The sequence below is a fragment of the Frieseomelitta varia genome, unplaced genomic scaffold, assembly GCF_011392965.1.
Source record: "Frieseomelitta varia isolate USP_RPSP 00005682 unplaced genomic scaffold, Fvar_1.2 scaffold_195, whole genome shotgun sequence".
Taxonomy (NCBI): Eukaryota; Metazoa; Arthropoda; class Insecta; order Hymenoptera; family Apidae; genus Frieseomelitta; species Frieseomelitta varia.
This window is the reverse complement of record NW_025109694.1, coordinates 103,918-131,343: the sequence shown is the minus strand read 5'-3', so window position 1 is coordinate 131,343 and position 27,426 is coordinate 103,918. Positions and strand designations below refer to the sequence as shown.

The window sequence follows — 27,426 nt, the reverse complement described above, 5'->3', positions numbered from 1 at the left end:
TATGAAATTAGTTTACAATAATGCTCTACAATTACAATAATACTTTGTTTATAATTAATTCATGTATTTTTGTTATAAATATTATACAACAAAGTGCAAAGTTAGAAAAAAATACTATTATCTTTTTCAAAAATAATACAATTTTGTTCGTAACATTCAGTTACGTCTCCAATTGTGAACAATTACCAAAGAACACACTTGCGAGATGGATTCATGGAACTTTCGGCCCGGCAATTCCATGCTCTCGCAAAATCTGCATTGTTCGATAAAGTTCCGATAACTCTGAAATGATTTGGTGCGTGAACTCCTTGTATCAATTTAGATTTTAATGCTCCATCTGTATAACTGCCGCACCAAACCTGGAAGATATAAAATTATATATTTATATGTAATGCAAAATGTATATGTTCTCGTTCATAAAATATTAAATTTAAGTAAAAATTACGATTATATTGCTGTTTATCAACAGTGATTACTTACTTGTGCAAAGCCCACAAAAAATAATTGTTCTTGACTATAATTGACGAGGCCAGGTAAAACTAGTCGATCAGTATTTCTCTTTTTGAATCGTTGATACGCTTTGTAAGCCTCTCGTATACCACCATTATCAGCTATATTTTCTCCTTGTGTAATCACGCCATTCACCTAAGCGTTCAAACGCTATTGATTTATGTGATCACTGATTCATTGATTCATATACACTATCCACATTATATAAATATTTATATACAATATTCATTGATTCATTGATTCATATACACTATCCACATTATATAAATATTTATATACAATATCCACTTTTAAATATACCACATATAAATACTTATATACACTATCTACTGGCGTAATATCGCTATATCTGTTTTAGAAAGACAGGAGGTACTCACTGTGAAATTATCAGCGAGCTCTGGTAAATGATAGTTACTGTACTGTTGAATTATACATTGAACTTTTTCGTGATAATGTCGTAACGTCTCGTTGCTCCACCATTGCCGAAGATTTCCATTCTGATCATATCTACGCCCTGTAATACATAAACAAATCGACTTCCGAATTTTATTTGATTTATTCAAAATTTATCTAATTTTCTATAATTTATTTATCTAATTTATCTAATTTTCTATAATATATTACGCATTTGATACAGTACATCGACTTTCAATATACTTGTACCTTGATCATCGAATCCATGTGTTAATTCATGACCCATAATTGCGCCCATAGCACCATAATTGATAGATCTACAAATATACGTTTGACCTTTTAATTTCGAATTCAACACTTGATTATTAACTCGTTAATCAAATGCCAATTACATACTGTAGGCCATTTCCGTAGAACGGAGGGTGCAAAATACCAGCTGGAAATGCTATGAGCCAGAAAATTGAAATGATAAAATGATTGTAAAAGAATGAAATAATATCTGGATAGTAACACCGAAATACTTACTGACTGAATTTAATATCGCGCTATAAAACGCATTTACTGTTGTTCCGGTCGATATCCATCGATTTTTGTTCGGTTTCTCACGCAAACTGTTTAAACTTTTCTTAGTTGCTGCATCAATTAACAATAAAAATGTTTCGAACAATTTTCCAGGTATAATATTTATCTGCAACAGAGATTCGCCTTGAATGTGATCGAGAGATGCAAGCTAATATAACTCACTCCTTCGTAAAATTTATTCAATTTTTCTGAATTATTAATCCAATCTGGAATTCCTACGAACGGTCTTATTGCGCGTAACTTTGCATGAGCTCGAGCTCTCGTGTTAGCATCCATCCAATCTAATTCGGCAATCATTTGCTCGAATGCTGCTTTAATATCGAACAACATTTCTAAAGCCTGAAAACCGTCTATCATTCCTTTCTCTATTTCCTTCTACATACTTATCATAATTACGTAGCGATCGCTGAATAAAAGAAAATTGTGTTTTCACACGAACCTCTTGTCGAGCTCTATCATCGAAGTGTTCTTGCGCGTAAATGTAACTGAGAGCCATACCAAAATTTGCGTTCACATTTCCGGTACAAGCTTTCCATCTGGGTGTCTCTTCTTTTAAACCGAAAACTTTCTGTGAGAATTTAAAACCAAGGTCACGAAATTGTTGTAACGTTAACGGAGCAATTGTCGAATAAACGTTCCACCATACAAATCGCGCTGAAACGTTTTGATTACAGTATTGTTGATATGATCTAAACCTGATGCAAACTGAGCATGTAAAACGAAACGATGTACATATATAATTATCTCGAAAATTGTTCCTTATTCAATGTTTCAAACGAAATTTGTTCGGTAAGGGATAATTCAATATAGTAGGTATATTAACTGTAATTGTTTTTGTAGATGAATGCATAAAGATCAGATGCGAGTCAATATTGTTGTTTTAAATGGAATCATGTAATTTTTGATATACAAATCAATCCATCTAGGCATTCTGTATAAAAAAGTAATAAATTATTAGTTTTAGTAATAAATTATTAGATATTTTAATTTTAATTTTGATTGAAATTTATCGTGTGAAAAACAGAGAAAGATATAAACTATATATATTGTTGTCTTTCATATTGAAAGTTTTTTAGAATTAAAGTTAAAATATCTTCTAAAATTATGATTTCCCGACATAAACAGGTTATTACTTTTTTTGTAGAAAATGCCAAAATGAATCGATTTGTACACCAAAAAGTACATAATTCCATTTAAAGAAGCAAATTTGAGCTTCATATAATTTATATACGTCCATCAACAAACAAACTAACTATAGTACAATTCCTATAAAATTCTTATAATAATTAGGCATCCGATTAATCAGTACATTTATATCAATTATTCTTCGACTACCGTCAATTATGTTTATTAATTTTGAAAATTAAATTAATATCAATCAGGTACACATATGTACATATATATTTTGTATGTTCTGCGTCTATATTTTATTTTTGTTAACAAATTGCATTTCTATATTATCCAGTTTTTTAAAGTTATTTTCTTCATTTTCGTACGGATAATGAATTTCTATTGTACTTTCTCTTTGAAACCGAACAAATTTCATTTGAAATATTTTTTTGAATGCCAAACAGTTTTGGGACATCCTATATACATGTATATGTATTATATATATACCTATTGTAGTGAATGGAGTAATTGCTAACAGTTTAGGTAATTTTTGTAGATATTCTAGATCCATCACGACTACATGATCCAGTGTAGTATTTATCGTTACGTTTGTATTGTTGAATACCGCTTCGAAATATTTGGTCCAGTTCCACTGAAACAGGTTGATTAAAAAGAATACGTTTAATCGATATTCTTCATTTTTTTTTTTTTTTTTTTTTTTTTCTTTTTAATATCTTCCCTAACTTTCACAAGCATTAATTCGATTACCTGTTGTGTGTACAAATCTGTCAGCTGTTGTAATTCGTCGATAGTTATATCGTAAACAAGATGATCTACACTGCGTCTTTGTTCTGGACTTTCCATGATCTGTAAAACAATTCATAGATTTATTACATATACTTGATGGAATAATGAAAATTTTTATGTAATAATTACACGCGCGACATTCTTGCTAAAGTTCAAGATTTCGTTAGCAAATTCGATACTTCTGTTCCCTACGCCAGCCAACTCGATCATGTTCTTTATATAGTCCTTGTATTCTGTCAATTCTGTTTGAAATCGTAACGAGTCAAGCAAATAACGTTCGTTAAATCCTGGCGACGTTTGTTCTATCTGAAACTGTCTAAATTAATTTAAGGTCGAGATTTGGAACCATTATAAAATTGTAGGATTTAGATGAGATCTGATAATAAAATAACGTTTAATCGAATTCTTCCACCTGACAGACTTTACCATCATTTTATTTTTCGCCGTGTCTCGTATATCTTCGCTGATGTAAAAATTTAGGAACACATTCAAACCTAAAACTCTCTGTATTCTTCCGACAATATCAGGAAGATCGAAAGACAAAGTTTCGTTTTGTGCAAATGGATCTTTTGGTAATTCGAGCCTATCAAACATTTCATAGACAGGTTTCATTCCCAAAGCTTCGATGCCCGCTAATGAACAATGATAATTAAAATTATTTTGTTTCGCACTTGGTCCTGTTGCTTGCCTGACAATGAGTTCTTTCTTTATCAATATTTTGTCTAGTTAGAATTGGCATTTTTCTTACTTATGTTCATACAAGTTCTGTATAAAGCTCTAGCCAACTTGACGGGTCTCAAATCGTTCTCTTCATCCGTTTTTTCGAGCAATATTCTTAGATCTTTTAGCAATTGTTCTCTAAGAACACTCAATTGATCCCAGGAAGTTTGACTATGCGGTATAGGATTCCTTGAAATCCAACCGCCGCAAGCGAATTCGTAAAAATCTTGACAAGGATCAACGGATCTGTTCATCGCGTCCATTATTCTAACAGCTAGATAAGGAGAATAATTCTTATTTGTAATTATCTGTAATTACAGATAATAATACTTGCAATTACGAATAAATGCAAGATCAATATAAATGTAAATTGTTCTTACGTAAGAACAATTTAAAGTGAAATGTGATATTTTTGTATTTCAACACTACATCTTGAGGCTATATCGGATGGAGGTATATTCTTAGATATTTAAAAATACAGAGAAGAAAAATTTTGATTTTATGGTACCTGTCTTCACACATTCTTCGCTCTGGCATATCTCATTATAGTCTCCCTTGCAATAAATAACCATCTGCGAGACCAGCGTTATTGACAAAACAATCATGATTACCGTTAATATACCAATTGTGACCAATTTTCTTTTACTTTCACATAATTTCTTTGCATCTTTCATTTCACATTGCCTAAAACAGTTTGAGAATCAAAATTAAATGCCAATATTTTTCATTCCTAGTTCCATTAAAATAATGAATAAGCATACGTATTTTACGACTCGGTAAAAACACAAAGTAAAAAAATAGACGTTTTAAAATTTTATTTTCTTTTTTTTACTTTCTTAGTTAATTAGGTGCTGTTTGAGGAATCCATCTCCAATGTCCAATGACTTTGATCTTTACATAATACATTATATTACCAAAGATGTCCTCTTAAGTAATTTCCAAAAGGTTTTAGCCGTCGCTCAAGTTGCAAAATAAAAAATTTGCGTCTATAATAATTATTTTGTTACATAACACTTAAGTTAGAGTTAGGATTAGGATTACAATTAAGATTAAAATAAAAATTATAAATTGAGAAGTTCATTCGAGATTTAGTTCTTAAAATTATGGATAATTATTTAAGTTACAGAGACGCCTCTTCGATTTTTGAATATGTTGTAAACTTCAACATTTTGAATAGCTTTCTCCTTTATTTCTTTTTTCTTAGTATTCGAAATATAGCAAAGATAAAACTTCTCCCCTCTTCCCGAAATAAATATAACCCAACCCAAATTTAATTTTAATCTGATTAGAAATTACCTAAATAAAACTCTAAAACAATTCAAATCTAATTCTCAGCTAGAAATAATTTGGAGTGGATATTTTATGAAATGAAAGCGTATTATTTCATAATACACAAATTAAGCTCAAAGCAGTTTTGAGGTTCTTTAAAAGCATGCAGAATGTGAAATTTTGTACTATGACTGTTCTTTGAAACCATTTTTTTTTTTTTTTTTGCTCATTTGAATATTTTCGGTTTTTAAACTCAACATGTTATATTATTTTTTAAATATATACCCAATGTCGAAAAGATATTTTACTTGTAAAGTTATTTTGTTAATGACCTTTAAAAGAACAACGACTGAAACCTCTTAAAAATTAACAACTAAAGAATGAATATATCTTAGGTACCTTGAGAACATATAAAAGGAGTAAAACTGAACACATATGGAATTTTAATATAAATAACAATTTGATTATTTGCATGTAGAATATAAAAAAAGAAACAAAATATGTAATGTTTTGTAGGATGCTTTGGCTTTCCAAACAAAATTTTTTGCAATCTCGTTACTATTGCCGCTTTGACAGATACAAATTGTTTTTGTGAAATCAGTTTTGCATCACAACTAATTTTGATAAAACATTCGATACTTTAAACTGTTCATAATTTCATAAAAAGAAAAATCAATATAACAAATCTACTTGATCACATTTTAGTAAAGCTTCTATTATCCTGAGTTCGTTTTTTTTTCCAAAGATATATCAAGATTATATAACTTTAAACTTTTATAACTTATAACTCATCTTTTAAAAAAATTATAAAAATTGAAACGTCTATAAAAATCTTGAGAAATATTTTTTTATGATTAAATCGACTGAAATTTTCTCTTTATTTATTTGACTTCTGTATGATTTTAGGTAGTCGTTGTCAAGAGAAAATTTAATTTTCGTCTGAGGTAAGTCAAATCATGAAAAGAAATTTTTAATGTTTTTAAAAGTGTTTGAATTTCGACAATTTTCAAGAGTAACAGTACTTTTATTTTTTTCACTATAAAAACATCTTTAAAAAACTCAGAGTAGTCAAAATGGAAGTTTTACGCTTCAAAAAAGAATTCAAATAAATTGTTATGTGATTTCTTTTTATGAAGTTATAGTTTAATTATATTAAAAGATCAGAGTTATTGGAAATGGAGTTATTGGAACCTAAACAGCAGTTTTAGCATTAATTATGATTTGCTAATTACCATGAGAACATCGATTCTTGTTTCATCTCACTTATAGCATTCCTTTCGTTATTTGCCTCCGCATCATTCATCTAAATAAATAAAAATAGAAGTAATAGGATCGCTGTTCTCAATTTGCCTCAAAGTGAAACACTTGTACATCTTTCCGTTCAATCTGTAATTTCTCAAATACTAATGATTAAATTAGTAGCACATTTATGATTGTACATTTATAATACAGGATAAGTCGCGTTTCGTATGCCTCGATATCTTAAACACCCTAAAGATGCGCGCACATTTGTTACTATTACTTAATATATATATTACTTACGTTCTTATGCACTTATTTTAGTAGTACGAGAGTCGATGTTTATTAATTTAAATTTTAATGATACTCGTTTTTGAATTTAATAGTTTCAGTTGAACAAATGGCAATCAAGGTTCGATTTTGATACGCGCGGACGTCTACACTCGTACAAAAGATAGCACGTTAAATCCTTTGGAGTAGAATACTTTACTGACATTCGTCGGAACAATCGAACTAACAATCAGTAACAAATCACAATCATGATGTACAATACAGAACGCGTTTTGCCATGACACATTGTGCAACGATAACGGAATAAAATGGTAACAAAACGGTAACAAAAGTGTACGCATTTTTAAATACGGCTTAATATACATACATATATACAGGGTGTGGCACGTAACTGTCACCACGATTTTTCAGGCACTTCTTCTGATTGTGTGACAAAAAATGTTTTGAACAAAAATTAATTAATGAACAAGTTTCTAGTTGGCTACAAGGTACAATATAAAAAATTCCAGAAACTCTTTTTTTCGATAAAAAATCAAGGTCACATTGATTTTTTTAAATGGCACTGTGTATTTTTGACAGGATTTTTGCAGGATTATTGCTTCTGAAAAAACGAATTCAACGACCTACTATACTGACCTTCAGATGTCTTTGACTTCAGAAATTTAGGTTTTCAACAGAAATTGTTCATTGTAAATTTTTCCTGAAAATTATGTTCTCTGAACTAGTAAGGATCAACTCTGAACCAGAAATGATGTCTGTGACGGATTATTTATACATTATTTGGATACTTTTGTCGATGCAACGGTCTGACACTATAGTACAAGTTATGTTAATATTTTTTCATAACATTAATATCAACATGACTTTCACCCTTCACCCAAGTTGTTGGATTCCGTGTAATGGAGTCAACACGCTTACAATTTAGAAGAGTTTATACTCTTACATGCATGAAATAGAATAATATGGATAAAGGAAATCAGGAAAAATTAAAACCAAAGCAAATAGATAAGAAAATAGAAAATAAGTTTACAGAAGTAAAATGTATGTAAAATTTAAAAATAGTCAAAGCAATATAGTTTTTACAGTAATACAGCGTTGCAAAACAGTATTGGAATGAATGAGAGAAACAAGTGAGTGAGAAAAGAGGAAAATAGGTATACCAAGTTCACATTTCATCGCTCTGAGGCCGAAATAAAGTTTATTACTACAATCAGAAGTGCCTGAAAAATTGTCGTGGCGACAGTTACGTGCCACACCCTGTTATAATAATTTAAATATTTAAATCATAGTTCCTAAAAACGAAATTATTTTAATATTATTTTTTTTATGCGAGATTTCTAACCCTTTCCTCCATTCGTAATATAGTTAAAGGAGGTATGGATCTAACAATAAGTTGAAACTTAATCGATGAATTAATTTTAATTAGTTTTTATCAATAATATGACTTCTAAACCTATGTCTACAAAAACAAATCAAAGCTGCGGTTACAATATCGTATGTAATTAAATTATCGAAAATGACATTTATCAAATGTGAAAGCTCTATTTGGTAAACGAAAACTATTCAAACATAAAAAAAAAATTCTCCAATTAGATTGATCGAAACAAACAAAAGAAGTAAGAAAGTTAATAAACAGTCATTTTTGATGTTTGAGAAAATGTTGCGAAATGGCTAATTAAAAAAAAAAAAAAAAATGATATAATAGATCACACAACAGATAGTTTGAATGTTATATCCTCTGTCAATTATTGTATCCTTGTGCTACGAATAGAGTGATTATGTATCTACTTATTGATAGAGATATTATATATCTACTTATTGAGATAAATATTCTATGTATATATAAGTATATATATATATATATGCTACGATATGGTAATATATATCTGTAAAAGAATTTGTTTGAGGCAAGTATGATCTTTTTAGCAAAATTTATCTATTACGTGGTTACATGATTACACAAATGAAAATTCAATTGATCTTGCTGAGAAGCGTTGTACATTTATATATTCAAATTAAACGATTTTGACATTTTTACCTCAGCCATTTGTACCAAGCCACTTTTTTCGTTTGTATTACTTAAACAAGATGATACAAGATGATATAAGATGAGTGTGAATTAACGATACGAACATAATCGTTGTATCACGCTGTTTTCCTTAAAATGCTTGCCTCGATTATTCATTACAGTTTAGACTTCTTTATTCGTTCATCGATTTATTCATGCAACTTGTGACGCAACTAGAAAAAAAGCGAATGCTACGATAAAAAAGTTTTTAATACTCGACATTTCAGTTGAAACTAAATGATGTCGTTTGTAATGCTGCCAATGCTAATGTGTGTATCTTCTTTCAAATCTTACAATTACTCGAGAATAGAACGAGGAAATTATACCTCAACATGATTTTTCACTATCTGCATTTTATATACTACGTGCATAACATACATACGAGAATTTAAAATTATTGCCTCAATTTTGCCTTACCTTGTATTTCATCCTTTTTCTCTCGCTTATTAACCGGAATTATCTGAAACAAAGAACAGTCGAAAAGCAATTATTTAGTAAAGTTTCAAACTGACAAACAGCTGTCTGCAGACATTTTCTACGAACGCTCTACCGACGCGATGCGATGATAGTCCACGTTTACATATTACGTACGTTGCTCGCGAATAATCTGCAGATAACAGAAAACAAAATACAAGTTGAGAAACAGTCTGCGGTTAAGTATTAAGCTGTATTTTATTTTCCATTGTAACAGGAGACATACAGTGATTCCCATTAATATTTTGATACTAAATATTGAAACTTTAATGTAATTTTGTAAGAAGAAATCGTACAATAGTGAATTTGGGCTCATTTAAAAGATTGAAGCCTCCTTTTTCAAAATACATTTCTCATTTTATTCTAAGATGTTTTTATATTTAGATATTGCTACATATGTAGCAGATGGCAAGGTGAAGACACTTTCCTTCTCGAAAATGCTACGAATTGTCAGAGTATGTAAAAATATTGATTTTAAAGATCAAAATACCCTCTTTAACGAAAACTCTCTGTTCTTTTTTCCTTTATTTATTGAACTTTAAATATCAGGCGAAGATATGATTTCTCAAAGTTCAATAAAATAACGAAAAAATATCACATATCAAGTTTTCGGGGGTCTTCGTTCTTCAAAATCATCTTAGATTCAATCATGAAAACAATTTTTCAATATTTTGACTATTATGACAATTTCAGTATTTTCGAGAAGAGAATTCCGCTACTCGATGTGAAAATTTTAAAATAAAATGATATTATTTTTTAAAAGTAGAAACTTCAAACATTAAAATAAATTTCAGGTTTATTGTCTTACGATTTTTTTTTAATTATGACAGTTTAAATATTTAATGTTCGAATGTTAATGACAACACGCAGCACAATTTAATTGTAATTTTTACGCAGTAAATATCTTATATCAATTTTTTTTCCTATCTTAATAAAGTTTTTCAAAACATTAAAGAGCTTTACACTTGTAATGTAATATCTTGTTTGGATTTGATACAATATTTTGAAAATGTATATTAAATTATTAAATGAATCTCCTGTAATCCTAGTGCTAGCTATCTCAAAATTAGAGCTAATGTTATAGAAGCAGAAATTGCTACGAACAAAAAATTAATATTTTCTTTGTTTTCTAACTAAGTTTTTGTAATAAAATTATTTTTAAACATTCGTACAAAATTTTTAAGCTGTTCTAATTTTAGAAGAAGATCCTTTTGAAGATTGATAACTTTGGATTAAAGATTTATGTCTCTAAAATTGTTCGTTTTCTTCCCAAACTTAAAAATATACAATATTTTACAAACCGCAATAGCAATCTCACTCATAGATTGGAGATACTAATTAGAATGCATGCACATTGTCTGTAAATAATCAACTTATATTGTCTAGTGACACTGTTCGACTGCTATAGATACGTGAATTACTATACGTGAATTATTTACAGACAATATCTGTCAATCTAAATTAGATTAACAATATCATAGACGTGTTATCATATATATTGTGGATTATGCAATAATTGAAATTGCATCGTGATACAGTATATTTAATATTTCCTTTAATACATGTTCAATATTATATCGAGTTAAGTATCATATTACATAAATACTATATCAAATCCTTAAACTTAAACTCTTATTTGACGAAAATTTGTAATGTCGGAAAGAAAGAAGGGGAAAGAAGAAAAGGAAACGAATGAAGAAAGATTTGCACGTATCTTATTTAAAATTAGCCGTGGTTATTTTTACGAGAATCTTCGGTTTCGTATAGTATACAGTTCATTGAACGTGTGTATGCCGTAATAAGGAGAAGAAAATGTTTACAAGACTAAAAACATGCGTTCACGATTTAGGGTGGTTATCGATTATCAAATCATGATTTTCGTATTTTAATCATTATCATCGTATATTATTTTTCGTATTTTCCGTACTTATTTTCGCGACTAAACTATGAATTGAACTCACCTCGTTTTCTTAAGATGTTCGTGTCCGTTACATACAAATTTATTAAATCTCAATATCTTTTCCTCTCAATGTTTAATGCGTCTTTCTTTTTTTCCGCGAATCTTTATTAGTTCATAACTGATTACGCGAAATTCACATATACGACAATCCACGATAAGTTAATTTTCAATGGTACACATGAAATTTAATAAATTCAAAAATTCGTTGAACACTCATCGATCCGCATCCTTCTTTCTTCTTCCTTTCATTCAATGTCCAACTTTGATTATCGTCATTCAAAATTCGAACATTCTGAAATTTGAAACTGAAACAATGTAACTTGAAATCGATAGTGAGCTACACTGATCTTTTGACGAACAAACCAGCGAATATAATCTTTGAATCCCCTACCACTTCCGCGTGATGAAACGGATTCTTTTTGCTTACAATCGACTTGTGATCGATCCTCGACGATTCTCTTTGATTTAGGATATTATATCGTATCTATATAATATACATTGTACAATAAGGTACCAAATTATATATTATACAATAAGGTATAGTGTACATTATACAATATGTACCAAAAAACCAAAAAAAAAAAATTAATATCAAAAATTTTCCCTTTCATTTGTATATTCATAAAACACTGTTTATTAAGAATTTTAATAACTCACGTTTTCTCTTAATTATAACTTACTAATGATTGTTATATGTTTTAATAAAGTTGTACAAATTCCTCCATAATGTAAGTATTTTCAAATACTTGCAACGCTTTTAAACAGTTTTTACTTTTCTATCATTTTTCTTTTTGTAATTAGTGAAATTTAAAAATAAACAATAATTCAACGATTCCTTTATCATTATATTATATGCGAATTATTCCAAGAAGGAACAACGAACGTTATTTTGAGCACTTTCGGAAAAAACGGATACACAATCGTCCATTTGAATGAAATTTTTAAACTAGAGAATGAAAATTGATTTCAGGGAATTATGGAAATAATTTTCAGATAAACAGTAATATTAGCCAATTTAATATTAGCTAAAAATATAATTAGATAAATATATTGTAATTAGATAGTATTAGATAAGTATAGTGTTATTAGATAACATAAAATAGAATAAAATAATATAATTATCTAATTCTACTTTTATAAATAAAAAGTAGTATTAGTTGAAAAATATTCTTAAAATATTTTCTTATGAAAAAATTATCGCATTTACTTAGTTCGCATCAAGATTTAATTGAATTTGCATACAAAAATAATTTTTTCCAAGGTTTTTAATGCAAATATTTTGTTGTACGATGAACAGATTATATAAATGTTTATCGTTGTCCTTCCTGGCCGTCTTGAATGCTTGATTCTACCGGACGCTGCCAACTAGAGAAAAGTATTATGTGAAATATATTCCCGTCATCGCATCACTGGGATCAATGCATAACGGCGTATTGATTTCGTGCTGAGTAACGTAAGGAATGTAGCCACGTTTTAAAAAACCAGGAAAACTTGTTTATTAATCAATAGTCGACAGTTAGTAATTAATAAACAATTGTAATTATATAACTGTGCTGTACTGTAAATTACTTTTATTCTTACTGCAAAACTACTTTTATTTTTGTCTTCGTTTCCTTTGGTCTCTCTCTTGTCTTCACAGCAAGTTATAGATCCAATCTTAATCTTTTTCACTTATCGCTATGATAAATACATTACGCATCATTCATCATTAGATATTTTACAATTGTCTTTTCTTGTTCATCTCTTCCAATATTTAAGGAACAACTTCTATTTTCGGTCTTAAGAGCAGATAACACATTGACAATGTAATGGACTATGTTTACAAAAATAGTACACACATTTGCTGTACAAAAAATCTATTAGAGCATTGTGTCTGTCAATATGATTCATTGTAAACTTTATAATTACCGGATTACGAAAACCTTGACGTTATTCGTGCAAAAAACGTACATATACGTAGTATATGCATATAATTATATGTTGATTCGATATTCATTTTATCATTACGTTTATCGTCGATTACGACAAGTCGATTACGACATAATCATAATTATAATTGATTTTCTATCTATTACACTATGATTAAATACGAAGGCTGCGACTCGTTTATCATAACATGAGGAAAACCGTGAAAAATATTTAAAATAAATTCGTTCTAATACAAGGACATTACTCGCAAGTGTAAGTGATGAACACGAAACAACCATAGCATATTTAGTGTAGTAGTATGTTGAGATAGTATATTGATTAACGAAATGCATGGAATAGAGAAAAAACGATGGTTCGGATGATCCGTGCCTGCTTTATTAAAATATGTAAAACAGAGTAATCCAGGTACAAAGAGAGAAAACGATAAGGAACAGGCGATTTGATGTTTGATGAATCAAAGATTGATGATTACCGATATTCTTGAAATATTTTTAGGCGTCATGATATCTACAGTAGGCAGTGTCCTCTATCAATTCTTGAGGGATCAATTCTTCCGTCGGAGATTGATGCGACATTAATGCTGCATAATTCTCCACTTCTTTCAGCACCCTTAATAAATTTCCGCCAACCAATTTCTTGATATCTAGAGCTGACCATCTTCGGTTTCTGGTCAATTCAGCCAGTAGCAAAGGATAACCGGAAACATCCGGTAATTCAACCGGCGGACTGAAAATATACAAAATGCTCATCCATCGAAATTTTAATTTTAAAATAGACTGTAGATCGTTCATATTCACTTTGATATACCATCGTAACCAGCTCCAAGACCCACGTGATTAACGCTAGCTATTTCCCTTATGTGATTGATGTGAGCTATAAAAGCAAGTATATCTTTTATTTCGTTTTTTTACATATTATTTGTATCTTTCTAGTTCTGTTTAATAATTTAATAATTTGTTGTAGTAAAAAATAACATTTTTTAACATTTTTTAAATTTTGGTACACACATACCTATTATATCATACATAGAAGCTTTATCGCCGCAGCTTAAATGCGCGCTGTCAAAACTCACCATCACTAGACCTCCATTCACCGACTTGAAAAAAGGAGAACACACATGAATAAATTAGAGAAAATCAACTTAATCAAAAACTATAGATTTACACAAATAAAGGAAAAGGAAACAGGTTTTCTCACCAAATTACGGAGTACATCGTCTGGAACATTACTGGACGAATTGCAGAGAGCTCTGGCTGCGCTATGAGAAAATATTACTGGCGCTTTACTTATCGCCAATGCATCCCTCATAGTTCTTATCGAAACATGAGATAAATCTACAAGCATTCCTAATCGATTCAATTCTTTCACCACCGCTTTGCCAAATGCCGATAATCCATCGCTATGAAAATCCAATCGTGCGTCTGAATTTGAATCTTCTACCGAACAAGAATCTGCCCTGCGAACAATTGCGACAATTGTGGTTCGTCGTTATTTATTTATGTACCTATATACGAAGGCCGACACACATTGATCGTTTTCATTTTATTTTCTTGTTCTATTTTTATACTCGTATGTTACAAATGTAGATACCGAACAAAATGTAGAATGAGAAAAGTGCGAACTTACCATGGAGTGTTGCATTTATGTGTCAGGGTCATGTATCGAGCACCTAATTGATAAAAACTTCTCAGCACAGCCATGGATGTCCCGATACTGTGACCACCCTCGATTCCTACTAAACTCCCAATCACGCCATCTTTATGCGCTTTTTCAAGCTCCCTGCTGTTCATTACCATTCTTATTTTCTTTGGATATTTTGTGGCAAGCCTACGAACTACGTCTATCTGTTCCAGGGTGAGCTGCACCGCATCAAGAAATTGCGCCTCACACGGAACGTAAACGGACCAGAATTGCCCGCCCACGATACCTTGTCGTAACCGCACCAAATCAGTTTGCCACTGAGAGCCCCAACTTATATTTCGCGACAAGTCCTCGTCAAAAGGGAAATCTTTTAATTTTGTGCTCCCCCGATGTTTCCGGAGATTCCATGCGAAATCATTGTGCCTAAAATCAGGAGAATGATCGTTTGAATTTACAAATTCTTAAATTATTTCGATTACTTTTCTTTACATGATAATCTCTTACCCATCGATTAATGGTACTTCGGAGAGCATTCGTCGTACAACTTGAAGCCTAGCTTCTAATAAATGCGAGCTTCGTAATTCTAAAGCTAAGGGTAGTCCGACACCAGCGACCAAAGCACATCCAAGGAAGAAGAAACCAATCATCACTATCCATTTTTTTAATACGTTCTGTCCTGCATATCATACCATGTATATTTTCATCGATGAATGTGAATGAACAAACAACAACAAAATGATTATCAACTCTTTCGCTGTGATTTTTTAGATAGATCGCACTAGCGAAATGCTAATACTTTTCTTTTAATTCTTTTCAATATGATTTTAATTAATAATTATTGATAATACCATCTATGTGAAAATGAAAAGCATATCCAATTCCGAACTCTGTAAAATTCTTCTTTTTGAAGATTAATCGCCTTTATGTTCTGTTCTATCTTTGTTTCTTTGTTAAAGAAGTTACGCGGCGTTTGATAAGCTCATTAACGTGTAAAATTAGAAATGAAACTAGAATATTATAGTGCCATAGCTGCACTATAATATGATATCTGGGAAGCCAAATTTTTCATTTTGGGAGTAAACTGTCGAAAATTAAAGACATTTTTGACATGGAAATGAACAGTTTTCAAGATATTCGCAAAAATTACAACCACAAATGAGATATATGGGTATATCTCGTCTGTGTTACAATGAACATGATCTCTTCTAATTATTTTTTAAATTACATTTCATTTCAACCGTGAAAATTTCGTTTCTGTTCTTACAATAAACTGTATATGCAGAAGTTACACTATTTATGTATAATCACTTATATTAAGAACATACAACGAATTATAAACGTTAAGACTTACTGCTTTCCCTTGGTAGATCTTTATTTTTATTGAAGGAAGTGGAAACAACTGAGTCCTTTGTATGGTGTACTGCGTCACCGTTTGGCAATTTTCTCATCAACTCAGGAGACGATAGTTGCAAACAAGTCTGCAAAATGAACAATTGTAAACAATTACCACTTTACGTGTTAAAAATAGACAACCATAATAGTTCATCGTTATACCAGTAAAATTTGATCAACGACCCAATCTATGACACTTATTATACACATAAAAAAATACATTACAAAATCCTATACACAAATATATCAACTAGATTTAAACATTGTCATTAATAAACATAATGATCTTTAACTAGTAACTAAGCAACTAAATTTAGGCAATTTTACCGAATTACCTCTAATATGTCAACTTCTTTTCTCCTTGGTGGCGGAGACCGATAAACCATACCTCCTTTGTTCATACCATATAACTCAAACATCTTTACCTTCTTTCTACAATCGTTTATCCCCTCTGTACATTGCGATCTTCTCACCGTAAATATCAAAGGGAGCGTCCTAATCTCTGAAATATTAACGCATGCGCTAACTCTTGTATCGATCCGACTCGAAAAATATTTTAAATTCAGACGAATTCACACAATACAAGCTATTCAAAGATAAGTGGCATACGCGTTAAAAATAACTAATTACCTGATTATATTATAACTAAATTGATTACTTACACAACTAAGGCGTGTTTTCAAATCGCTACGAAATATATATTATCGTTCTTAAGTCATTTTACTCATTCTGTCCACCTGTTTCTTGTTCTCCTTTCTTTTACTTATGTTCTCTTATTTTCTTTTCCTTCTTTCGCAATGCTAATTCATTGCATTACTGTAATTTACTGTACGATGCGAACATTTTGTAAACAATTTACATGCACTCTTTGAAAAATTCTATATCCCGCGGTTTTCTAGACGCGCAGGAAATAGCAAAGCACACGTCGTTTCCAGGCTGCGCAAGAGTATATGCGTGAGAACCGGTTCCTACTGTTATATACCGCCATATTGTTTGCGACAGTCGTGCATGTAATTGGTCTGGCTTGCGTGGTCTCGAGTTTTTCTCTTGTTCGGTGAATCCCTCGGGAAAAAGATCGCAAACATTTCACGAAAAAGCAACATGAAAAAAACCAAGGACGTATCAGACGAGGATGAATATTCTGCAGATGATCCAGAAGAAGTGGAAGGAGCCTCTGAAGAAGAGTGGACTCCTGAAGCCGGAGCTGAAGTAAGCCCACGCTACTAATGCTTCTACTGCTATTCTTAAATAAGTTTTCCCGATTTTTTTAAATTAACTTCGGTTTCTTGCTTTTATTTTCTCGTTTTCTATTGATTTATTAGTTGGAATTTTTATATATACATAGTCGTTCGTAAATAAACGTCTGTCAATCGGCTGGTTGTTCTTACTCAGATATATTGTTTTTCATTTGAGTAAGAACGAGAAAACACGAATGTTTCTAAATTATATTCAACTTGTTACCTCCGATGCTTGCACCGTTCTCTTAATTTCGTGCCTTCCATTATTGTCAGAATAAATGATCTTTTAATCGATAAATCCACCCAAATAGATAAAAAGAGAGACCACATCGTTGATGCATCGTTTCTGTGTCAAACACGACATATATTTTATTCTATTAAATGTTATTGCTAATCAAATGTCTCATGAAAAATGCATTTTATCATAAAATGATTCTTAATCCTTGTTATAAACAAGAAACATAATTAAATCCTAATTCTTATTATTAATAAAATCAACTATTCTTGTAAATACTAAGACAAATTATTGTTGACCGGTTAATGGCGCTGAACTATACATTTTTCAAAACAATGAAACTTTGTGACATCTGTAATTTTTCTATCTAGCCTTACTCTTATGATGTAAAATGAAATATTGTTGTTAAAATACATTATTTTTTATCTCAGTTCTGTTAGTGTAAATAGACATTCAATAAAGTAACATTTTGATCGATTATTAATTTCAATATTTAGAGCGGTGCTAAAAAGAGGCCACAAAGGGAAGTTGCTAAAAAACGACAACACTCAGAAGAAGAAGAAGATGAAGAAGAAGAGGAGGATGAAGACGACGATGATGAAGAGGACGATGAATCTGATTCAGATACAGGAAAGAAACCTAAAAGAAAAAGGCGGTCTAAAAAAGAAGACGATGAAAAGGAAGACGAGGATGAAGAAGATTCTGATGATAACAGCTTCAATGAATCATCAGGAGAAACACCAAAAGATTTTACTGTTAGTTATTTAGTTCATAAAATTCTATACGTTTGGTTTATTCTAAATAACAAGAACATAATATCATTTGTATTGGTTATTTTAGTCTGGTGCATTTGTTGTTGCAAAAGCTGACATTGGTGGAAACACAGATCCAACATTATGGAGGATAGATGGGAAAGCATTACTTCAAAAGTTTTTACCTTTCAAAGAAGATGGAAAAACATTATATAAAAGCACATCGACAGTAAGTTTTTTAATATAATATTTAATTCCAATCAATGTGATCTCTTTTTATTCTGTTTTTAATAAGTATTATATTTTACAGTATTCTGGATGGTCAGCAAATAACAAAGATAAGTACTTAGCAGCACAAGTTACCTTCAAAGTGCAAAGTAGAACAGAAACTATTGTTGAACTTCATCTCGATCAGCATCAACAAGAAGTTGTAAAGTATGCTTTTTCCTTCTGCTCCTTTTTGTATTACCATGTAATAGTTTCATTATAATCATAGAATAATGCAGAGAAGTAATTGGTCTTTTATTTCTTATTTTTTCAGAGAAGAAAAAGAAGATTAAATATAGATCATGTTTGATCATATTTGTTTATATACATTTTAAGATATGCTAAGGAAGAATACATCTACAATCACAGGTACACGTCAACATTACACAGACATATTACGTAAATACATGCAGTTTACAAAATAATATTCTAGCAGATTCATGTTTAAAAATAAGATTGAGTGGACCATGGACCTCAGTTCTTTACTAAGAGTAGTTTTATGTATAATTAATAATTCTACAACATATTTGTGTATATTTCAATTAAGCTATCTAAAAGTTTGTGACATTAAAAATTTATTTCCGTTAAATGTACGTTATCCACTCATATTTTGTGTTTTGTAAATTTAATATAAATCTAAAATTAATTATTTAAACTACATGTTAATTTTAAAATACTACTGTATTGGTAATAATCTTGATATGCAAATTTTCGTGTAATTTTAATCACAAAATTCATTCAATCCTCTATTACTTTAAACAATTTGATGTCCAGTTATAAGAACACTTTCAATAACCAGATTCCGTGTTATGTTTAGTCCTTGAAATATTAACCTTAGATATAGAAAATAAATCACAGTGTCAGTTACCGTTGTGGTCTTGTGTTCCTATTGTCGTATAAATTCATGGAAAATCATATTAATAACATTGTTTTTAATTACTTTAAATTTTGTATTTAGATTTCAAAGATTTCATGGCTATAAATATTATGTACAATGATTTTATGTTAGTAACAACGGTGTGAATAAGAAATTAATCATGTTCAGTAGTATGTTATGTTCGATCTAGCTTTATAAATAAAAATTGTGTTTTACTTGCATAAAACAAAGAAAAAAAGGGTAAGCAAGAAAGAAGGAAAGAGAAGAAGGAAGGGGTGAGAGAAGACAGAAAGAGATAAAGAAAATAATCGTATCAAATATTTATTCAATATTCCTATATTATTTGTACATTTCATATTTTCTACAAAGCTCCTACTCTGTTTGTATAATTTGTATGCATATGCAGATTCATTGGAATGTAGGTGCATAGTATGGAATACAATTTCCATTATGAATTTAATAAATTTAAAATCATTAAATGATACATTAGACAAAGAAAAAATGTGTGTGTGTGTGTGTGTGTATGTATATATATATATAATATATCATATTATTTATATATACACACGTATATAAATAAGTTCTGTTGTAACTTCCATTTTAATTTGTACTTTAAATATTTTGATTAATAAGACATAAATATAATTTTTGTAATTTTGCCTAACTTGATTACAAAGACTTATGTGTTGAAATGTAATTGATATTAGCAAAAGACCCCAACAAAATTTAGTTCACAATAACAAAAATACATATAATACTTGAGCATTAAAGACAATTAATGAATTTATAAAATTATAACTCTAAAAATAATTATACGTAATGATTTTTCCTATTATAAACAGATTTCAAAAAGGAGTTTGTCTCTTTTGAATGTACAGGACATTCCAATAATTTTATTCATTTTAAATTTCCCGTTGTTTTTGGAAATATGAAAAAATTTTTGTTAATGAAAGTTATTAAGTACAGAGAGGCCTGTAATGATTTTTTTTATAGGTAGAAAAATTTTGTTGACTTCAAAATCATCTCCAGTTGTTTAAATGAAATTATGTTTTTCCATTGATCGATGCAATCTGACATTTTCTGTAAAAAAATATTAACCTGTGTATGTTGAAAAATAAATAATTTGGGAGATATTTTAATTTTAATTTTATAAAAACTATACATGAAAGACAATGACACGAACATAAACGTACTTCGTTTTGTATATAAATTTTACAAAAATTTAATGATAAAATATCTTAGAAATTAATAATTTTTCAACATACATAAGTTAATATTTTTTTTACAGAGAATGTCAAGCTACATTGATTGAATAGAAAAACATATTCAATTTAAAAAAGTGGAGGTAACCTTAAAATCTACGAAATTCCTACACTACAAAAAAATCATTACTATAATATTACGAATGTGTTATTCTCTCTGTTTCAATAACTTCAATTAATAAAATTTTTTCATATCTTCAAAAACAATGAAGATATTTAAAGTGGACAAAGTTATTGGGACACTCTGTATGTTCTTAAAAAAAGATATTCATTCAAATATGAGAAAATTATAAATTTATAAATTTTAATAAAGCAAATGCTTACAAAATTATAAATTTTAATAAAGCAAATGCTTATAATAAGCAATTTATTTCTTATAATAAAGCAAAGCAAAATTATTTTCATTTTTTATTTTCTTTTTCTCAAATATTTGCATAATCCTAATTCTTTTGATAAGTTATAAATTATTTTAAAATTTAATTATACACTTGAAAAAATGTGTTTGATATTTAAAGAAATGAATTTTAAATTATTCTTATTATCAATATTACTACAAATGTTATTACTGCTATTATCGTTATCATCATCATCACCATTATAACTCTTTTTATAATATGTTTGAATTATTAATATGAAAATATATAGAATTTTATATTTCATATTTTTTTCTGTTCACTAAAAATATTTAATATGTTTGCCACTGGTACAATTTTAAAATTTAATCAAATATAAAATGGAGTTATAAAAATCATTTCAATCATATTTATGTATACATATATTATATATTATATATGATTAAATAAAAATAAAATGATTCATAATAAAGTAAATTTATAATATGTTTTAAACATAGAATAATAACAAAATATATATTAGTAAAATATATAATAGCAATAATTTTTAAATATAACAAAACACTAAAATTATTTCATGATAATAGAACTAACCATATATATTATTTGTAAATATATGAAATAACAAAAATTAATATTTTATTCATATTTACTAAGAAATAAAAATTTTAAGTTATGAAACAATATTTACATTCGAAACTAAAAAGAATACAAGATGTAACTGCTATAAGCAAAAATACATTCTTGCTATATTGATATCTTTTATGGTACTTGTCACCTTTTGTAATATTATGAATCATTTTAAGTGTATAGTATTTTCCAAAATTAGTAATTATTTAAAATACGCGGAATATGTCTGAAAATATATAAAAATTAAGTAAATATCTTAATATCATATTTGATGAAACATGTTTTCATAAACCTATAAACCAGATTAAGTCAAAAACCAGGTTCCAACCGTACAGATAACACACTACTTAACATTTCTTGAATTTCTACCATTTCTTTTCTACTCTTTGTCAAATTTTTGTTTTCTTGAATAATTTTCTCCATTTTTTTCCAATATTTTTTAGTACCAGAACAACAGCAACAGTTTGTTTCCTCTTTATCTATGCACACTTGTTCTCCAAGCTGGATTTCATCAATGTATTCATTTTTTTCCTTGTTACATTCTTTTTTTTTATTTAAATTGTTGTCCTCTGATCTATGTGTGTTTTCAGATAATTTTTGTACACACTTTTTGTACACATCAAACTTTTTAGTTTCATTTTTAAATTCCGTTTTTTTATCAATATTTCGAATTGATTTTGTAGAAATGTTTTTTCGCTTATAAATATCACAAAAATTTTCATTCAAATTATATTCCAATCCCTTGCATTGCGGCATATCGGACTTACAGAAATTTAAATAGTTTGCCGCATCGGTATCGTTTATTGTAGTCTGTCGCTTCAAAGTTTTCCTTCTTCGAGCAAGTGCAGTGTCGTCAATACGATCAATAGTTTGCATAAAACCATCGCTGTATCTTCGTTTATTTATCACCGATATTTTTCTATCTTTCATATCATAAAATCCATCACTAGCTCTTCGAATATCGGATATATTTGCTGAAATTATATTTGAAGAAATGTCTTTATTGCATCTCTTAACATTTTTATTTAATTCATTTTGCGCGTCCTTGCAGTCTTCGAACATTTGTATTGATAAATTAACATCAATGTCATTAAATTCTGTACCATCATCAGAAGATAATCGTTTTAGTAATATTTTTTCTACTTCTTGAACAGCTGTTTGTTTAAATATTTTATTATTATCACCTAAATCATTAGATAGTTTTGAATTTTCTACAACATTGAAATCATTATTTGGAATACTTTCAAATGATCTTTTTGCGTTAGGATTGATTTCGATTAGATCACCATCATGACCAAATGCAAATGACTTTTGCCCTGAAAATATTTGATGTTCGATACTATATTTTCCAATATGTATACTTGCAAAATACAATATGTTTAATAAAAAAGATAAAAAAAATTTTACTTACCAATAATCATACGTTTATTACGCATATCAGGACTTTTCGAACGTGGTCGTTCCAAAAATTGTCTATTATCAGGAGATAATACAGAAAATGTACCATCGCAATATAATGGATTGTATTGTTCGTACGAATTGTACACCGCATGTGGATCATGTTCATGATTTTCGTGTTCTCGTAAACGTTGCATAATCTTTTGTACAATTTCCGATGGCGCTACATACGGTGAGCCTATCACACAAGGACAATGATTTGATGTTTAGTAATATTGTCACTGTATGCTAACGTAAATAGATAACTATAGTATAATATTAAAATTTTCTGTAAATAAGAAGCAATGACAATTTATGAAAACACAACACAGTACGCAAATTATAAAAACTATGCAACTTTATTTTTTTTAAATATATTACGAATTTAAATGATTGATAATTAAAATGTCATATTTTAATGTCTAATTCAAGTAAATAGTCATATTTATACTACTAAAGTAATGACATACTTATTTTAGACATTAAAAATTTTCATAATAGCAACATAACTTTTTCATGCACATTCTGTTTCCTTGTTTTCCATGATCAAAACAAACATTCTTGAAAAAAATAATTAAATACGCATTAAATAGGCAAAAATAAGCATTAAACACATGAAAAAAATAATCAAACCGAATATTTTTTTTGTATTAAAAGTTAAAATTTTAATTTTTTAAATAAAAATTGTTTTAAGATTAAAAAAAATTGGAAAAGACCTAACTGCCACAAAACTTACAAAATTAATTGGTCCAGAATGTCTGCGATGTGGATAAAGTCTAGACACAGATAATGTGTCATCACTTCCTATAACATTACTATTTATGTAACACAAATTTATTTTTAAGTTAATTAATAATTTTATATAAAATTTATTTTAGTTGTCCCACATTAAGTGTAACAACTTTTAAATTATAATTTTTTCTCCTCAATTCCACCGCATGTTTTTTTTTAAGTATCAGTTTTTGATAAATATCTCACCTGTCAAACCTCTATATCCTAACGATACAGAATCAAAAGATTCACTAGTTTCTTGTTGCTGCTTCATAAAATCATTAATAGCTATGCCTTTTAATTTTGATGGCTGCAGAAATCTTTTTGGTATACGAGAAAAGGAACCATTCTCTTGTGGACTGCTTGAGCAACCACCAAATCCAAGACCCAGCAAAATTGCCTCTGGATCTGCTTTTCTTAATTCTAATAAACTTTCTACACTACTACAGTGACTACTATCAGATTGTAGGCTCAGATCTCGAACTAACTTATGGGGCAATGAACTGTATGAAATATAAAAATGTAATTATATATTATACATTTTATGTATAAACTTATTATATATCTTTTTTCTATATACCTAGGTAAAGTAGGTCCTATTGTATTATTTGATGTTGTGTTAGGAACATTAATAGGTGCAGACATCGTCATAGTTAGTTGTTCTTTTGTTCTTATAGAATATGGAATGTCCTTAGGTTCTGTTGAGGCCAATGAAATATTAGGTTTTTTACTTGATTCTCCTTGATTTTCATTTTTCATTGAAAAATTGGACTTTATAGGTGATGGTATTGAATCTATCCATTGCTGAACAGGTCCAGTTTGACGTCTCATCTCCCAAATTCCACGTAACCAATCCGTTACCTTTATAATTGTTTCTTTCCTTGTGTTTTCTTATAAAATACAGATACATAATAAAATTATTAAATTATTACGGGCATAATAATTAATAAAGGATAATATAGCATTTAAAATAAATTATGACAGATTCAACTGCGATTTATAAATTAATACAAATTGCTACAAAATGCAAAAAAATTTGTTATAAATCTATAAAAACTCTATATGTTAGTTAATAAATATTTTAAATAATTTTTTTTAAAGAATTTAAATAAATCTAATATTAATAATAGTTTAAATATTTAGACATTGTAATACAGCGTATATCCACACGAACATGTTATAAAATAACAAACGATGTGTTTTCCTTAATAAAATATACCTGAGTCCATATCCTTAAGCAGCGCAAATAATATAAATAATATCAACGTTAAATGGAAACTGGAAACATTCGATTGCACAAATACGCATTAAACAGTCATTGTTTTTACATACGATTACGAAATAATAATTTAGTAATACGTATACGACGAAGTATAAAACCATAGATATAAAATAATATAAACCAATGCTTACCTTAAATTAGATTTAAGAACAATATAAGAATAAAGGAAACATTTCTGTACGAATCAAATCGTGTTTATAAACATGTTTGAAGAATCTTTATTCACTGAACAATTTGTGTTCCGCGGAGCGATTAAGAACAGAACAGCCACTTGTTAACCACTCTAACAATATTTCAGGGCCGTCTAATGCAGTGGCATTTTTAAAAAATTTAGCATATGAATATAATTAATTATTATACATATTAAACTTTTATATTTTTATTACAATAACATTATACTGTAAATAAATTTAATATAATTATTTATAGTCATTGGTAAACTTCATATAAATAGATTAATAAATGAAGTAAGCAATGTTATGAAAGAAATGTAAGTGCTTGTACGTGTCAGATAAAAGAGTCGCTGAGTAGTCGTTGAAAAGTTCATATGATAATGACATAATATTATGTTATAACAATTATTTTTATGCAATACAAAATGTACAGTAAGTAATGCAATGTATATAATTGTTAGTAACGTTTGAACATACACATTAAGTTGACAACAACTAACTTTTGAATTGAAAAAGTCAGTTTGATGCACATTTATATTTATGTGTCTCGTATTACGAAATATTTTGAAGTTGTATAAATGTCGTCTTACGGAAAGAAAAATAGAAAGAGAATATTGACGAGGCGGCCGCGACATATTGTTGGAAAAGAAGAGAAATATCGCCAGGAAAGAGATAAATCGGACAATGAGGATGAATTATCAGGTTAGAATAAAATGTTTGGTTATGTTGCAAAGATTTCGAAACGAAACTTCGAAATTGATTCAAATGTTTTAATTTTCAGATAAAGAAGAGAAAGAAGATGGGCCTCTCCCTTTCCCTGTCGCTATGTGGGATCTCGAGCATTGTGATCCTAAAAAGTGTTCCGGCAAAAAATTGGTTAGACATGGCTTGATAAAAATATTAAGGTTAGGTACTCGATTCTCAGGATTAGTTCTTACTCCGGTTGGTCAAAAGGTATGGGACGCCTCTTTGGATGTAGCAGATAAATCATGATTTAATAGTTCAAATGAAATATTGTAGTGTGTGAGCCCCACAGATCGTGATATCATACAAGATTATGGTTGTGCAGTCGTTGATTGCAGCTGGGCACGTTTGGATGATACTCCATTTAATAGAATGAGAACTCCCAATCCTCGTCTTTTACCGTTTCTAGTTGCTGCAAATCCAATAAATTATGGCAAATCGTGTCAATTAAGTTGTGTAGAAGCTATAGCTGCTACATTGATTATAACAGGTTTTGTTGAAAAAGCAAAATTTTATCTTGGAAAATTTTCCTGGGGTCACTCATTCTTGGAATTGAACGGCGAGCTATTAAAAAAATATTCACTTTGTACCAACGCAGAGGAAATTATATCTACTCAAGAAAAATTTCTCATAGAGGCGAGAAAAGAAAAATTAAATAGACGTGGTAATTCTTGCAATCTTCTTGATTATTAACATGTGTAAACATCGTATCATCTATTATCAATAAATTATTTAACAGCTGTTGCAGATTTTCCACCAACCGATTCGGAAACGGAAGAAGAGGAAGAAGAATCAGTATCCGTAAATATTATTTCCGAAATAGATGAACAAGTAAAAGATTTAAACATAATATAAAGATGATTGAAGTGTAATTGTATATAACTTCCTTGTTAAATATATACGTTATAGTACGCGTTTGTAAAATTATACTTTTGCAGATGACTAATAAAAAAACTAATCGATGAATTCTTTCTAATTGATAAAAATAAATAAAAATAA

The 27,426-nt window shown here is 29.2% G+C and overlaps 5 protein-coding genes across 14 annotated transcripts; 2 read left to right on the top strand and 3 right to left on the bottom strand.

Moving 5' to 3' along the window:
• Positions 1-117: 117 nt before the first annotated feature.
• On the bottom strand, positions 118-11,797 carry LOC122526818 (neprilysin-4-like). Of its 8 annotated transcripts, XM_043650372.1 has the most exons (18): positions 11,446-11,797; positions 9,428-9,470; positions 8,981-9,183; positions 6,645-6,715; positions 4,652-4,827; positions 4,172-4,417; positions 3,850-4,055; positions 3,553-3,729; positions 3,385-3,483; positions 3,124-3,268; positions 1,946-2,211; positions 1,669-1,845; positions 1,450-1,612; positions 1,321-1,369; positions 1,174-1,241; positions 888-1,024; positions 481-645; positions 118-359 (listed from the first exon to the last, which is right to left on the bottom strand). In XM_043650372.1, the coding sequence occupies exons 3-18, from the start codon at positions 8,987-8,989 to the stop codon at positions 183-185; spliced, it is 2,331 nt and encodes a 776-aa protein (XP_043506307.1). In that variant the 5' UTR covers positions 8,990-9,183; positions 9,428-9,470; positions 11,446-11,797; the 3' UTR covers positions 118-182. The 8 variants fall into 8 exon arrangements, with proteins under 8 accessions (XP_043506307.1, XP_043506312.1, XP_043506305.1 ...); XM_043650377.1 differs by lacking the exon at positions 8,981-9,183 and having other exon boundaries at positions 6,645-6,798; XM_043650370.1 differs by lacking the exon at positions 8,981-9,183.
• Positions 11,798-13,726: 1,929 nt separating this feature from the next.
• LOC122526813 (dipeptidase 1-like) lies at positions 13,727-16,908 on the bottom strand. Of its 2 annotated transcripts, none has more exons than XM_043650365.1 (8): positions 16,742-16,908; positions 16,366-16,492; positions 15,519-15,690; positions 15,000-15,437; positions 14,571-14,829; positions 14,385-14,469; positions 14,171-14,246; positions 13,727-14,099 (listed from the first exon to the last, which is right to left on the bottom strand). In XM_043650365.1, the coding sequence occupies exons 1-8, from the start codon at positions 16,823-16,825 to the stop codon at positions 13,865-13,867; spliced, it is 1,476 nt and encodes a 491-aa protein (XP_043506300.1). In that variant the 5' UTR covers positions 16,826-16,908; the 3' UTR covers positions 13,727-13,864. The 2 variants fall into 2 exon arrangements, with proteins under 2 accessions (XP_043506300.1, XP_043506301.1); XM_043650366.1 differs by having other exon boundaries at positions 13,894-14,099; positions 14,181-14,246.
• A 467-nt stretch (positions 16,909-17,375) lies between these two features.
• Positions 17,376-19,606, top strand: LOC122526815 (nucleolin-like). Its single transcript, XM_043650368.1, has 5 exons — positions 17,376-17,615; positions 18,377-18,634; positions 18,720-18,860; positions 18,942-19,066; positions 19,173-19,606. The coding sequence occupies exons 1-5, from the start codon at positions 17,508-17,510 to the stop codon at positions 19,189-19,191; spliced, it is 651 nt and encodes a 216-aa protein (XP_043506303.1). The 5' UTR covers positions 17,376-17,507; the 3' UTR covers positions 19,192-19,606.
• A 2,440-nt stretch (positions 19,607-22,046) lies between these two features.
• On the bottom strand, positions 22,047-25,874 carry LOC122526812. Of its 2 annotated transcripts, none has more exons than XM_043650363.1 (5): positions 25,448-25,611; positions 24,809-25,118; positions 24,436-24,731; positions 23,432-23,656; positions 22,047-23,336 (listed from the first exon to the last, which is right to left on the bottom strand). In XM_043650363.1, the coding sequence occupies exons 1-5, from the start codon at positions 25,455-25,457 to the stop codon at positions 22,330-22,332; spliced, it is 1,848 nt and encodes a 615-aa protein (XP_043506298.1). In that variant the 5' UTR covers positions 25,458-25,611; the 3' UTR covers positions 22,047-22,329. The 2 variants fall into 2 exon arrangements, with proteins under 2 accessions (XP_043506298.1, XP_043506299.1); XM_043650364.1 differs by lacking the exon at positions 25,448-25,611 and adding an exon at positions 25,642-25,874 and having other exon boundaries at positions 22,048-23,336.
• A 102-nt stretch (positions 25,875-25,976) lies between these two features.
• Positions 25,977-27,390, top strand: LOC122526814 (18S rRNA aminocarboxypropyltransferase). Its single transcript, XM_043650367.1, has 4 exons — positions 25,977-26,385; positions 26,465-26,637; positions 26,704-27,091; positions 27,167-27,390. The coding sequence occupies exons 1-4, from the start codon at positions 26,262-26,264 to the stop codon at positions 27,280-27,282; spliced, it is 801 nt and encodes a 266-aa protein (XP_043506302.1). The 5' UTR covers positions 25,977-26,261; the 3' UTR covers positions 27,283-27,390.
• The last annotated feature ends 36 nt before the right edge of the window (positions 27,391-27,426 follow it).